This window comes from Amia ocellicauda, chromosome 2 (assembly GCF_036373705.1).
Source record: "Amia ocellicauda isolate fAmiCal2 chromosome 2, fAmiCal2.hap1, whole genome shotgun sequence".
Classification (NCBI taxonomy): domain Eukaryota; kingdom Metazoa; phylum Chordata; class Actinopteri; order Amiiformes; family Amiidae; genus Amia; species Amia ocellicauda.
Genome location: NC_089851.1, coordinates 35,731,076 through 35,747,391, shown reverse-complemented (window position 1 = coordinate 35,747,391; position 16,316 = coordinate 35,731,076). Strand labels below are relative to the sequence as shown.

General features: G+C 42.4%; 1 protein-coding gene across 1 annotated transcript in view; it reads right to left on the bottom strand.

The window, feature by feature from the left end:
* lancl2 (LanC lantibiotic synthetase component C-like 2 (bacterial)) overlaps positions 1–8,451 on the bottom strand; it is a 40,994-nt gene extending 32,543 nt beyond the window's left edge. Inside the window, exons 1-2 of the mRNA XM_066723367.1 lie at positions 8,142–8,451; positions 6,884–7,106 (exon numbers count right to left, since the gene is read on the bottom strand). Of these exons, the coding sequence (XP_066579464.1) occupies positions 6,884–7,051 (168 nt within the window). The 5' untranslated portion in view covers positions 7,052–7,106; positions 8,142–8,451. The remainder of the gene's footprint in view (positions 1–6,883; positions 7,107–8,141) is intronic.
* Positions 8,452–16,316: the final 7,865 nt, after the last annotated feature.

Here is a 16,316-nt window from a genome sequence, read left to right as displayed (position 1 = left end):
GAGCCCCTCCGTCTCCTCCTCCAGACACACAGGTTCGGAGACAACCGTGCCTCCAGCGTCCGCTTCTTCCCCTGTGTCTGCTGCTGTGCCCCCTGCCTGATGTGCCTGCGGCGCGCACCGCTATGGCCGCACAAGCCCCCGTGCAAGCACGGGAGCAACAGGGAAGAGTAGTGGAGTGACGCCCACGGGCCCCCTCCCGCTAATCTGAATCGTCGCTAGCCCCCTCCCCGCCACTCCATGGCGTTGGAGGTCCGGCTACACTAAATAGCAGGATGGACTACATCTGCGCCCTCCTGTCTGCACAGGCAGCACAAACAGCAGCCCAGGCCCTGAGCCCCCCACATATTGAGTCTCCACCAGTGAGAGCGGACTTGTTGTCCCAGGTGCAGGGCACACTTTGGCACCCCAATCTGGGCCTCCTTCAGCTGTGGGCCTGGCCCCTGAGTGGGAGCGTTTGATTGCCTGGGGTCTGTCAGACAGGGTAGTAGCCACTAATCAGTCGGCGAGAGCTCCCTCTGCGAGGTCGCAGTATTACTAATGCTGGCGCATGTTTAGCACCTGGTGCCAAGATGGGGGTCAAGACCCAATTAATTGCCCCATTGGGGTCATATTACAATTGTTACAAGGGTAAATCCCCATCCACGCTCAAAGTGTATCTGGTGGCCATCTCTGCATGTCATGTCCAGATTGATGGCGAGCCCCCTGAGTCTCATTTCCTGGCTGCGCTGTTTCTGAAGGGAGCTTGACGGCTGCGGCCTCCTCACACTCCTTCACTGTCCGCATGGCACCTTGATGTAGTGCTGGACGCACTTTCCCAAGACCCATTTGAACCACTGAACTCAGCTGAGCTGAAGCTAGTGTCACTTAAGACTGCATTTTTGCCGGCAATCACCTGTGCAAAACGCACGAGTGAGTTACACAACCTGTCTATACACCCATCGTGTGTCCATTTTAATGGAGATGGTTCCAGGATCACGATATGGCCTAACCCTGGGTTCCTCCAGAAAGTGCCGTCTCCATTTCATATCAACAGGTCCATTGAACTGATGGCTTTTTAAACTCCTCCCTTTGCTTCGGAGCAAGAGAGTCGGCTTCAGCTGCTCTGCCCTGTGCGGTCCCTCAGGTACTATTTGGAATGCACTACGGACATTAGGTGCTCGGACCAACTGTGTCTTATGGAGCACGGACACAGGGCCAGACGCTTTCAAAGCAGCGCCTCTCGCATTGAATTGTGGACACCATTACCATGGCCTACGAGTCCACCGGGACCCCGGTGCCTGAACACCTGGTGGCCCACTCGACTCGAGGTGTTGCCACATCGTGGGCCCTTTTTCAAGGCGCCCCCTTGGCAGACATTTGTGCGGCTGCAGCTTGGGCTTCACCAATTACATTTGTCTGGTTCTACAGATTGGATGTGTTGGGACCAGTCCCTTCCATTGGGAATCCATTGTTGGCTGCAGTCGAGCCCCAGTAGGCCATGGGCTCTGGCTCCTGATTTCCTCTCCCAGGCCCCAGAGCGGTCGCCTCAGGGCAGGCTCCCTTATCAGCTCGCTGTCTCCTCCCTTGCGAAGGTGTTGTTATACAGTAACCCCTCCCCCTTGAGCAGTGCTTCCAACTTGAAAGATAACGATAGGTTGCGAATGCAACCCCAGTTATCTGAAAAAGGAAGCACTGCCCAAGGGTTGCAAGGACACACGGGAGTCCTGGCTCCTGGCAAAAGAGGTCAAACCTGCGCAGACACGTTTTATAGAACAGGAAGTGGGGAAGGGACCTGTTCCGAGTGACGTGAGCAGGGGCCAATGGCAGCTTTGATAGAGTGATGGTCAGGTTCCTACAGAAGTGTGCATAAACCCTTCCCCCTTGGGCAGTGCTTCCTTTGTCAGATAACCGGGGTTGCATTCGCAACCTCTCATTACCTGTAACAACCGGGCTGGACAGTAGCCCAGAAGATGTTTTTTTATGTAGTTCTATCAATTCTGATTTGCAATACTTTCTGCCAACAGCAGAGTAAGAGATCCACTTATCACACGAACACACGGACCCTCCATATGTCAAGTTTAGAAGTGCTGACATGAATTGTAGGGTGCAGTAACATCCTGAAAACACTTGAGCATTGTGTTGGGGCAGTTAGACCCAAGTTCTACTCTCACATTGATGGTTAACTCTCTATATGACAATGCTGGCTGTGCATATACAGTGGCTCTCAAAAGTATTCACCCCCTTGGACTTTTCCACATTTTATTGTGTTACAGCATGACATCAGAATGGCTTTAATCAGGAGTTTTCTCCACTGATCAACACAGAAAATGTCCATAATGTCAAAGTGAAAAATAGAATCTGCAAAATGTTCTAAATTAAATTAAAATACAAAACAGAAAAAACTTGAATGGATAAGTAATCACCCATTCAGTCAATATTTGGTAGAGGCACCTACCTAATTGGCAGCAATTACAGTCATGAGTCTATGTGGATAAGTCTCTACCAGCTTTGTGTATCTGGACACAGCAAGTTTTGCCCATTGTTCTTTGCAAAATTGCTCAAGCTCCATCAAGTTGGATGGGACCTTTGGTGAACAGCATATTCTCAATTGAATTGAGGTCTAGGCTTTGACTGGACCACTCCAGGACACTGACCTTTTTGTTTTTAAGCCACTCTAGTGTGTCTTTGGCTGTAATATTATTATTATTTATTTATTAGCAGACGCCCTTGTCCAGGGAAGCTTACAAAATACAAGAGCAATATAGTGCAGTTCAATGCATAATACATTTTACAAATTCCAATTTACACAAATGTAGAGATATACAGTAAACAATAAATAAGGTCTTGCATCCTAGATCGCAAAAGCTGGTAAGTGCAGACAAGAGGTTTAGTCAAGGTCAAGGGCCAAGGGAAAGGGAGCATAGGGGGAAATCAAAATAAACAATACGAGTACTAGTAATACAAAGCAAGAAGTATGACAAAACGTTGTATAAGTGCTATCTTACAGGCGAGATAATGACTAAATTACAAGTACAGTCTGAAAAGACATGTCTTGAGTAATCTCCGGAAGCAGGTCAGGGACGGTTTTGACTTCAGTGGGAAGGTCGTTCCACCACTTAGGGGGCAGGGATAAGAAGGAGCGGCTCTGGAGGAAGGGGAGTGGAGAGGAGACAGAGTTAACTCTTTTGGCACTGGAAGTGGTCTGGAGGGGATGTATGGAGAGACGAGGGTCTGGAGATCGCTCTGTGCAGTCTGGTCGAGACAGCGGTAGGTGAGGGTCAGTGTCCAACAGGGAACTGAATGCATGCCGGTATCGAGAGCCAGTGGAGGGGGCAGAGCAGCGTTCTGGATGAGCTGGAGCGGCGGGTAGTAGTCGCATGCAGGCCGGACAGGAGGGAATTGCAGTAGTCCAGGCAGGAGAAGACCAGTGGCTGGACGAGCAGCCAAGTTGAGTAGTTGGTGTGGAAGGGACGGATTCGGTGTATGTTGCTCAGGAAGAATCTGCAGTTGCGCGTCAGCATGGTGATGTGCTGGGTGTAGGAGAGCGCAGGATCGAGGGCGACTCCTAGGTTCTTAGCGGAAGAAGAGGGAGAGAGTGTTGTAGATTCCAAGGGGATTGAGAAGGAGCGATCAGAAGGTGAGGAAGAGTGGGCGCAAGAAGAGGAGATCTGACTTGGAGAGGTTGAGCTTGAGGTGGTGCAAATGCATCCAGGCGGAGATAGCAGACAAGCAGGAAGAAATGCGAGAGGGGATTAGAGTGTCAGAAGAGGGAAAAGACAGGAAGATCTGGGCATCATCTGCGTATAATTGGTAGAAGAAACCATGGGATGTGATGAGGGGGCCCAGGAAGCAAGTGTAGAGAGATCAGGAGGGGGCCCAGGATGGAACCTTGGGGTATGCCTGTGATTTGAGGTTGGGGGGTGGATGAGGAACCTCGCCATGTCACTTGGTAGGTCCAGTCGTTGAGGTAGGAGGAGAACCAGGTGAGAAAAGGCCCAGAGATTCCAAGGTCAGCGAGGCAGGAGAGGAGGATGGAGTGATCAACGGTGTCAAATGCTGCGGAGAAATCAAGGAGGATGAGGACTGAGGAGAGGAAGGCCGCCCAAGCACAGCTGAGGGAGTCAGTGACTGCCAGGAGAGCAGTCTCAGTGGAGTGAGCTGTATGTTTGGGGTCATTGTCCTGCTGAAAGATTAATCCTCTCCCAAGTCCCAGGTATCTTGCAGACCTCAGCAGGTTTTCTTTCAGGATTTCTCTGTACTTTGCTGCATTCAATTTGCCCTCTATCTTTACAAGGTTTCCAGGCCCTGGCACAGAGAAGCATCCCCATAGCATGATGCTGCCACCAACATGCTTCATGGTTGGGATGGTGTTCTCAGGATGATGTGCGGTGTTAGGCTTGCGCCAAATGTAGGGCTTGGCATTGAGGCCAAAAAGCTCTATTTTGGTCTTATCAGACCATAGAATCTTCCTCCACTTGGTCTCAGAGTCTCCCACATGCCTTCTGGCAAACTCTAGCCGAGACTTGATGTCAGTTTTTTCTCTCTCCCATAAAGGCCAGTGTGAAGCACCCAGGCTATCGTTACAGTATGCACATTGTCTCCCAGCTCAGCCGTGGAAGACTAACTCCTTTAAAGTTGCAATAGGCCTCTTGGTGGCCTCCCTGACTAGTGCCCTTCTCGTCCGGATACTCAGTTTTTGAGGACGGCCTGATCTAGGCAGATTCACAGCTGTGCCATATTCTCATATTCTGTGCTCCAGGGGATATTCAATGCCTTGGAAATGTTCTTATATCCTACCCCTGATTGGTGCTTTTGAAGAAACTTATTCCAGATTTGATTTGAATGTTCCTTTATCTTTATGATGTAGTTTGTGTTAGGAATTGTATTAACTGAGAGACAGGTGTATTTAACCTGAAATCATGTGACACACCTTAATTGCACAGAGGTGGACTCCATTCAACTAATTACATGACTTCTAAAGACAATTGGTTTCACCACAGCTCAGTCGGGTGTGTCATAGCAAAGGGGGTGATTACTTATGCATTTAATTTTCTCTTTTGTATTTGTAATTAATTTAGAACAATTTCCAGATTATTTTTTTCACTTTGACATTATGGACATTTTCTGTGTTGATAAGTGGCAAAAACTCCCGATTAAATCCATTCTGATGTCATGTTGTAACGCAATGAAATGTGGAAAAGTCCAAGGGGGGTGAATACTTTTGAGAGCCACTGTAAATGAGCCAATGCCCTGCAACAGGCAAAACAGATTCCGAGTATTATTTTTAGTCAAATACAAGAGATTCCATTATTTTAGGGCAGGGGTTTTCAAACCGGTTCTGGAGTACCCCCTGCCCTGCTGGTTTTTATTCCAGCTAAGGTCTTAATTGCTTAATTGAATCCTTAATTGACCTAACAAAGCAAACCTAGCACTCAATTAAGTAATTAAAGCCTAGGTTGGAACAAAAACCGGCAGGGCAGGGAGTACTCCAGGACCGGTTTGAAAATCCCCGTTTTAGGGGACTTCAGCTTTCCTTTCATTGATTGGTAAAGCCTAATGTGGAATTCAGAAGCTAAAAGAGGTGATGCTTGTATTGATCAAATCTTTCCAAACAATTAAAAACAAAATGACAAGGACAGAGGTAAAAAAAAAAAAAAAAAAAACAACAAAAAAAAACACAAGGAATTCTGAACAGAACGCGTTGTCTTCTGATGTATATTTTTCAACTAAAATTCTTCCTCATCTCCGAGGAATGTAGTCAGGTTGAAGCGGCCAAATCAGTTTAGTTTGAAATTGAATTGAGGAGACTGTTTGGGAGGAGTATTCAGATATACTAGACGATATTATGAAATCAACCAAATGGACTGCGGTGCAAGCTCGAAAAGGAAAAAGACCTACGGGCGAGAGTGCAATGGAGTGCATGTACAGATTTGGTCACAAAATATAGGCCTATATATATATGAGGAAAATCTTTATAATCAGGGCCATTCAGGTTTTTTTTCCAAAAGTGGGTCAAATGATCAGAAATCTATGTGAGCGGGTCACATCTCAGGCAGGCTTAAGATGAAGGGGCATCGGTGTCTGAAACACAGCAGGCAAGTAGGGATCATTCCACAATTAACTTTCAGATACAAGCAACCAGAGACAAGGACAACACTCCCAATTACAGGTTCCATCACCAGGTGTGCACCGAGTAAGAGTAGGAGAAAAATAAAGGGTTTAGGATTACGATGAGCTGCAATCTCAATATATTCAGTTCCAACTCAAGTAATGTGTACTATAATGAATAATACCAGTTTGTTTACCAGTAGCAGAAACCGTTAAGCCGGAGTGTCTCAATCAACAGTGTGAAATCACCATCACACGCTGGTCAGAGAGAAGCCAACCGATGTACAAGCATGTACAGAAAGAAAAGCAGCGGTGTTCACAATGCCAAGTGTGTCCTATATTGCTTATTGCTCGTCTCTCCTGCGCCATTTATTACTTGCCAGATCTACGTAACAGTGCCAGAGACGTTACATGACGTTGTCAAATGACACACAAATGTTGCAAACTGCTGCAGAAATGGGCGCACTTTTCTTCTCGATATCTGTAGCAAATGCACTAGTTCTGGGTTGCCGTTTTACGCTGGATTTGCATTGCCTACCAGGTCGCTGATCTCGACTTTGGAAACCCAGTGTGTTGTACTTACTGCCCAGGTGAACTGACGACATTATCAGTTTGCCAGACAATTATCATAGGCGCTAAACTTTTATTGCATTTACAATCTATAGGCGACATATTTTGTCTGCATATATAATAATATTTTTAAAATGCGCAACTGGTATGACAATTGAGGTTTCAGCTGTGCATCTACCTGTAACAATGACTTCGTTTGAAAACACTGTATTTCAGCGGTGCCTACCTTGCCATTCTCGTCAAATGGCTCCCTGGCATCGCTGTCTGCTCCCGCGGTGCCGGCCGTGAAGGCGCCCTGGTCCCAGTCCGGGTACGGGTTGACGAAAGCCCTCTCCTCCATCTCCGTCTCGGTCCCCGACACCAGTTTGAGTTTCTTCGACATGTTTTCTCCCATCGCCACGGCAAGTCGCCACGGACAAAATTATAGAATCCCGGTTACAGTAGCCTGACTGGGAGCGCAAACAAACAACGCGTTTTCAAATTAGCAACGACAGGCTGGGACTGAGCTTCTGAATACAACACAGTCATACGCCGTCAATATCTGGCACGCAAAGCTGGAAGCCATGGAGAGGAGTGTTTCTCCAACATAAAAGCAAAAAATAACATTACGTTTTTATTTTTATTACTAGTGTAAATAGGACAATTCAATAAAATAAAAAGAAGTGTACGAGCCTCATCTGTATTTTAGCTGTAATATGACTGGTGATAGTAGCTTTTGCACAGAAATTAGTCTGTTATGCTCCAAGTGATCTTAAATCTGGAAATGCAATTTATTTAATTAAACATTTTAATGACGTTTACACCTGGAACTAATTTTCAGGTCTTAAATAAACTTTAAAATACAAATAAAAATAAAGTTGACCTATAATATTGCACCCAGCTTAGCTTGTTCTTAAGTCTTAAACCATTTTCTTTAAAAAGGTAGTTATAGGCAATTTGCATAAGAAAATACGATCAGACATATCTATACTAGGGTGCAATCTTACATTAGCCAAACGAGAAAAGTGCGAGTAGCAGATATCATATACATTTCTTTTTTTTTTCCCCCCCCACACTTTTGGTGTAAAATAATTAAAAAGCTTTCTTCTGGAAGATGTGCGCTAAACTGGCCTGCAATACATTGCTAAACAATTGCATTGTAGTATTATTGTGACAGCACAGTTATGATCATGGTATGAAGCAAGGAATTACAAAAAAAATACACAGGTACCGGTATGCATGCGGTATGAAATATAAATATATTAAATCTCATATGCATTTGCTACAGCCAGCCGGTCCGATATGGTTCCAAAAAAAGCTTGCACATTAGTTACACAAATTGAAAGCTGGATTATAATGCAGCATCTCATGATCGCATTGCAAAGCTGAAGTGCAAACGTCTGCAGCAGGATCCACATGAAGGAACCACTGCCACCCGCAATTAACTTCACACAAAATAAATGCATATCAAGAAACAAACGGGTACAACTGCACGTCAGGCTCACCGCTGGTGGACAGATGAAGACCTCTGACCATCCTAAAATCCTTCTCGTTTTCCAAACGCACCATCAACACAGAAACAAAACCTCTGTAGAGCCCAGCATTTGCAGCTCACAGGTTTCCCGGAAAGCCCATGCTTTTCCTTTATGTATTTATTCATGGATGCATTCATTCACATTCAGACTGGCACCATTCACATTACAGCCAGAAAGTAATGCAGGCATCCGGGTTCTTTATAATTGAAGAAGCAATCAATTAGGACTGATTGATCAAATGAAACAAACCACACGTTCCCTGTTTTAATTGCGCACGCCACGTTTCCCTCTCCTAAAGTGGTCCAAGGATACATCAATTGCAGCTGTTGACAAGCTTACTGGAGGAGAGCCGGAGCCACCAGAGCAGCATTAAGCAGCTATCTTTCACTGATCTTGTCAAAATTTCAGTCACAGCCACAGCCACAGAGGAAGCAGATGGTGTTGCTCGTCTCCTGGTATAGTGATTTGCTGTGCAGGCTCGGATTAAACTGCACATTAATCCATAAACCCCCTTCAATTAATTAGTTGTATCGACAAAACATGTGATGCTGATAGTATCTAAAAATATATTTATAGGTATATGCCATGTTCTGTTTAGAATGTATCTTTAATGAACTAAATCACCAGTCATCTTTGAATTCCATTGCAATCTATAGAAGTCTCTTTGAGTGTGGGTTTTTGTAAGTCTCCACATGATTTTACAGCATTTGTTATAATTGATGTGCAGTTGGAGTTCCACAGGCCATGCCACATTGTAATTACTTCCTTACACAGACACAACAACAACAACAACAACAACAACAACAACAACTAAAATGACCATCTGTCTATATGCCTATACTCACACACTTATACATAATTACACAAATATATGCATGCCCCTGCAGTAGAAAAGTTGGAGTCACATGCACAATGTTACAGAAATAAAAGAAAAAATAAAACATGATGACACACACAGAATACGTTAAAGTCAAAGTAAGAATAGAAACATTGTTTAAGAATCTAGCTAGTTTTCTATGTCATTAAAATACCACATGGCATAACGTGGAACACTAAACCTGTGATTCAGTAGATCTGCATTTAGAAGAACATTAGAACAGGTTATAAACAAGATACACACCCAGTTTCTCTCAATTGGGCTCTTATTAGCATTTCAATACAGATTCATTATTTAAAAACGAATGATCTCCAAAATGTAGCAATATTGTGTGCTTGGTAATTGTTAACTGCAAGATTATATTAATACATCTAAAAGTATAGCATTAACTCCTCTAAATTCCTAGATGTGACATTTCTAATGGGATTACTGTGTGAATTACACTGAATGAGTTCTTTTAAAGGGCCCTACCCTGCTGTAAAAACATCAGATTGCACGCGTTTTCCTTTCGATTGTGTTCCTGGGATATTGATCCAGATAAAAAGACATGCTTTGTCTGCTCAGTCTATTTCTGGTGACATGTTCCTATAGTCAGGCGTGATTCCAATGGGCAATAAAATGGGCCAATGTCTCGTGGTCTGATGAATCAAAGCATCGACTTTAAAGATGTGAGGACATGTGAGGGTATTTAGCTGAAGATGATGGATTGGTCTGGGATTCCTCGATTTCCCAATCCTTCTGACGTCTGATTTACTGCACTAATCCACTGTAACCTCTTTCTTAATTCTAATGCAGGTGACAATTTAAAGAGCCTCATAAAAGCTGCAGGACTGGAGCCCTTGAGGACTGGATCTGAAGAACGCTTCTAGACCATGTATATCTTTGGACAACCTGAGGCTGTGGAATAACATGCTGTGAATTTAAAATACATGTTCTTGTCACTGCACAGAAGTCCATGTGCAGAAACATGATCCTTTCTAATGTCTCTGGGCAGAAGACACACACTAATGCAGAATTATTGTGCACTGAAGCCTGCATAATACATCTTACCCATCTCATTTCCTCACATTTTGCCTTCAGGAGACCTTTCAGAGGCCATCGTTGTTTCTGAAATAGAGTAGCAAACAGGGTAGAGAATACAACACAGAATTATAATATCAGCCTATATCAATCCACTGCTGGACAAAAGCCTCTCCAAGATATTTCCATTTGCTTCAATGTAGAGCTTCACTTTTCCATGTCACACCTGCAAAGTTTATGATTTCACCTTCTATGTGGTCGTCATCTCTTGGAATCCATTCAATAGCTTCCTTTGTCCATCTTTGATCTGTTCTTCTTGCAATGTGTCTGTACTATTGCCATTTTAACATTTTCACTCTTTCAATGATGTCACATATTTTCATTTGTACCTTTTTGTATATATAGGGTAAAAAGTAGCCATCAGATTTATTTCATACTCCTATTGAAGTGCAACTAAATATTGATTAACCAAATTGATTAACACTCAGTATACCAATTCATAAATAAATCTAAACAAGGATCAATTGTATAACTATATTGTGTCAATAGCAGATCTGTTAAAAATAGTTACATGTATTCTTAAATACCTGGACACCAGGACCATTTTTTTTTATGGAAGCAGACCAGCAGCACATTAGGTGCAAAATAGAAGCAAAACTGAGGATGAATGTCATACCTACTGTGAATCATGGAAGCGGGCCTGTTTTGTTGGGGACTGTTTCGGTAAACTAAATTGTGCAGTACAGTGAAACTGAGAATTGAGCTTGGTTTAGGATTGCGTTTCTACTGGATTAACTAAGGTACTAGAACTGGGCATAGTTTGATATTGTGAGGTGGACTAGGGTTGGTGATCTAGATATCATTAGCGTCCGTTCAGAATTGTGTGGGTATCTTAACCATGCCAAACACTGGCTCAGCACCAGCAATAACATCACTTGATTCTTGATTCACAGAAGCTTTTCAGCATCTATAGACTTACTCCCATTTTGTATTCAGACTAGCCATCCACAAACTCTTACTGCAAAATGTTGTTGCTCACCATCAGACACACCCAGGTAACATGTTCCCATTAGCCTTGTGCTTATTGGCTTCAGTCAGAACATTTTGAGATTTGAACTCTAAATCTAACAATGCCTGCATGTCCTGACACCCCCCTACATCAGTGGCTCCTTATCCTTGCCTCCCCTGTCCTTTGAGCTTGTTACATAGGCCTCCTCGCTACACAAATCAGTATGTGAATGAGCATTTAGCCGCTATACTGCTAGACTGTAGAAATCATTCCCTAGGGAGATCTGAGAAGCTAATTGTGTGACTTGCTTTAAGAAAGCTTAGTCAGCTATTGTGCATTTGAACTGGTTTCTTGCTACTGTCAAGAAAACTGATTTGATGGCAACTATTTGTTTACTCAGTGCAGTAATGACTGACTATACAGATGCTAAGACTTGTGGAAAATGAAAAATGTAAGAGAAAGGAAAAATAAGAGTTTAGTCTGATGATGTCTTATTATATGATGTAATACACACTGGTGCTAGAAACGATAGAGCCATATTGACAGTCAAACTGTGAATAACAAAAATCTGCATAAACATTATTATTAAGGAAAGGGATCCACCTTCTTCAATCCAGTCACAACAGAAGTGCTTATCTGTCATTTTGTGACAAACCTTTCTCGTCAAAATAGTCTGTTTGAAGTATCATCTGCATATTAGCTGCTTAAATGTGACGTCACCTTCTTGGTGATTGTTGCTAGGTGGTTCCAAACTCTTTTTAAAAGAACCTGTTCATTTGAATATACACTCACCTAAAGGATTATTAGGAACACCATACTAATACTGTGTTTGACCCCCTCTCGCCTTCAGAACTGCCTTAATTCTACGTGGCATTGATTCAACAAGGTGCTGAAAGCATTCTTTAGAAATGTTGGCCCATATTGATAGGATAGCATCTTGCAGTTGATGGAGATTTGTGGGATGCACATCCAGGGCACGAAGCTCCCGTTCCACCACATCCCAAAGATGCTCTATTGGGTTGAGATCTGGTGACTGTGGGGGCCAGTTTAGTACAGTGAACTCATTGTCATGTTCAAGAAACCAATTTGAAATGATTCGACCTTTGTGACATGGTGCATTATCCTGCTGGAAGTAGCCATCAGAGGATGGGTACATGGTGGTCATAAAGGGATGGACATGGTCAGAAACAATGCTCAGGTAGGCCGTGGCATTTAAACGATGCCCAATTGGCACTAAGGGGCCTAAAGTGTGCCAAGAAAACATCCCCCACACCATTACACCACCACCAGCAGCCTGCACAGTGGTAACAAGGCATGATGGATCCATGTTCTCATTCTGTTTACGCCAAATTCTGACTCTACCATCTGAATGTCTCAACAGAAATCGAGACTCATCAGACCAGGCAACATTTTTCCAGTCTTCAACTGTCCAATTTTGGTGAGCTTGTGCAAATTGTAGCCTCTTTTTCCTATTTGTAGTGGAGATGAGTGGTACCCGGTGGGGTCTTCTGCTGTTGTAGCCCATCCGCCTCAAGGTTGTACGTGTTGTGGCTTCACAACTGCTTTGCTGCATACCTCGGTTGTAACGAGTGGTTATTTCAGTCAAAGTTGCTCTTCTATCAGCTTGAATCAGTCGGCCCATTCTCCTCTGACCTCTAGCATCAACAAGGCATTTTCGCCCACAGGACTGCCGCATACTGGATGTTTTTCCCTTTTCACACCATTCTTTGTAAACCCTAGAAATGGTTGTGCGTGAAAATCCCAGTAACTGAGCAGATTGTGAAATACTCAGACCGGCCCGTCTGGCACCAACAACCATGCCACGCTCAAAATTGCTTAAATCACCTTTCTTTCCCATTCAGACATTCAGTTTGGAGTTCAGGAGATTGTCTTGACCAGGACCACACCCCTAAATGCATTGAAGCAACTGCCATGTGATTGGTTGGTTAGATAATTGCATTACTGAGAAATTGAACAGGTGTTCCTAATAATCCTTTAGGTGAGTGTATAACATTCCTTTGTGAGGTAAATGCATTTACATAAAAGTTAAAAGTTTCTGCTGAGCTTGCTTTCTTCGTTGGGTTTCAATGCGATTGTCCATGTGATAGAATTATAATGAACACCAGTATATGCCAAGACTAACAATGAACCAGATGCAGTTGAATTTAATCCCAATTAAATATGATTCCAGTCTCATAGAAGAGCACACATATAGCTCAAATATCAGATTAATAGATTTTTAAAGCTATTAACAATACATTGTACGGCCATGGGTATTTAACATCAGTAGCGTGGGGGATGAAAAGCAGAATGCTCAGTGGATTAGATGCAGTGGCTTTGTTTACTGAGGTTTCTGGCATGATGGAAATGACAGGCTTTGTACTATAATAAAAGAATGAAGCTGTGTTAAATTGACCTTCCAAATTTCTCAGTTTCCCATCTTAGTTCCCTATTCTCTATGCAAGATAAATCCCGTGTTCTTTGCTTTATATGAAATACAAATGTAACACTGTTATTTAAAGAATCTTGCCAGTATTCACATAACTGATTCCATTGTTTGTTGTCTTATACCTACAGTGATTCATAGTCACTAAAATCCTTTTTATGGGGGTTTCTCAAGATCTTCAAACGTGTTATGACTTGTATAATCAAGTTAACATCATGAGAATACAAAAGAACAAACTACCTCAATGTGCCACTGTACTGTATGTATCAGTAGTTGCATTATTATTATTATTATTATTATTATTATTATTATTATTATTATTATTATTATTATCATTAGTCTGACACCTGAGTCCAAGGCAATGTAACAATAATGACAATGTTTAGATTTTTCTGTAGGATCTGAAGAATTAGTGAGTAAGAAGAATATTATGTCCTAGTCAATTGTTGATTTGTCAGGAGCTGGACCAAAAGAGCACCTAATCTGTGTTGAGCTTCTGTAGAAAAACAATCTTAAATTAAGCTCTCCTTTATACCAGGGTTGGCAGTCAAGGATAGCCAAGAGGGGCTCGGCGATCACTGATGTGAATGAGATCTGGAGCAGATGGCTTTACAGTGGAGCTGACAGAAGACAGAAGGAGGAACCTGCACTGCAATTGTCCTTGAATGCAAATAAGAAAACATAAAAAAGGTTTTACCTTCGTACTTATTCTACAATCACTGAAAAAGCAAAGCTCTCCACATGAGAAAAGACATGGACTTCCCTTTTTTTGTTTTTTTAAGTCTTATATTGCTGCTATTAATATTGTGTGTGCTTTTGTAATTTGAATGTCACCGCAGATGCACATAAACTTAAGAGAAGCTCTGGGATGAGCAGTGGAATATAACCTTATGCCAAGGCACATACAAATATATTTCGTATATTTGAATATAACTGCGTTAGGAAAATTGAATTTGGAAGATAAAAAAGGTAGACGAGGGAATGAGAATAGGGATGTTAATTCAGCTTTCATCTGTATTACTCCCTCTGATGAATAAGAACAAAAGAAAGGAGGAAAGAAATAATATTAAACCTTACTCATATTTGTATACATCACTTGTTTATTTCCTCTTATTATAGCAGCTGGTATACCATTACTACTACTAATAATAACAATGTTGGAAATAATTCTGTGGTCAGGAATTTCAGTCAGTTGGGTTTATTCTGAGTAAATTCAGACTGAGACTGCATCTGGTTAAGACCATAAAAGTCTTAAAAGTCTTAAAAGTTAAAGATACTTGCAGAGCAATAAACACTAGGACAGAGTTTGCTTTTGCACATACACTTAATATGAAACTAAATTAAATGTTCAACAAACTGTAGTTCATTCGTGTAGATTCTGGCATTACTAACCCCTATGTCCATTATTGAAACAACATACAAATATGCTGCTGTCATTCATTAAAGCGTATTTGAAATCCCCATGACTTCCATGAATGTTCATTTCTAAGCAATATGAAGGGCTGCCCGTAGGTCACAAGTCAAATGTTATAAATCACAATACATCAGGTTGCGAAGGCTGGCGAGCGAAGGTAATTGCATTAGTGTTCTCACAGTGGAACAGAAGCCATTATATTCCCTGACCTGCCTGACCCCCCACCTCCCGATCATCGCCACACATCGCCAGGCCATCTGACTCACTCCCCATTTAATCAATCCAATTAATGAATTAATCAATTAATGAATCCAATAATCACCTTTGGAGGATGGGAGACACTGACCTTTCATTGCTGTGCTTCTTGAGTTGTGATCTGGTTCAGGAATTAGTGTCTCTTCTCTATACATAACATATACATCTATATTTAGAAATCAATGGAATGTATTAATTACTGCAATATAAATAAGACAGATGCATAGTTACTGATTCAAATAGGTTATTAACCTTTCTTGGTTTGTTTTAGCAACAGTACTCAATTTTGCAATAGTGTAAGGCCTGTATGTTTAAAAGCAACTTTAAAATCCAGTCCTGTCTCAAAGTGTCCTGGTAAAAGGGCAACCATACAATCACCCTATTCTGAGACAAGTTTCACCCTAAACCACAGTATAGCACTAAACTATGCAACTTTGTGGATTTGGATCAGGCTTTTTTTTACCATGCAGGATTGGATTACATTATTTACAAGTATCTGCAATCTCAACAAGTCAGAGCAGAGGGCCTTCATGCTGGAATACAAATTATACAAATTATACTCATGGGATTTACTTATTTAGCTGCCCCAGGTGACATTTGGCAGCTCTTCAACCTTCTGTTGCTTCTCAGGTGAAAGGTTCAGAGCTGTTTAGGACGGATGTCATGGATGTTCAAAAACTCAATACTAGAGGCTCAATTAGACCATAAGTTACTGTCTCTGCTTGGTTGTGAATGGCCCCAGTTAGAATGGTGGATATTAAAGTCACCGACATACAGCTGTAGTCAGATTCACAGAGATCATTTGAAACAATGTTGTTTATTTAGTTAAATAAAGATTGTTAACTGCACTATGATTGTATGTCAGCGATATCTTTTTAGAGTTTGCTGAGATTGAACTGACCCTGGTGACATTTTATAATAGAACTGATGATCGTCTTACTGTGAGAGCCCCGACACTGAGTTGTACAGTGTGCAGCTCTGGGCTCACAGCCTGAACATATTGGGCTGTGGAGGATGTTAGTTGTCATTGACAACCGACTGACCGGCGTCCGACAAATGCCAGTCTGGGTGGCTGCAGCGCGGCTTTAACATACGGGTCGATCACTCACAGAGGGTGTGGCTAG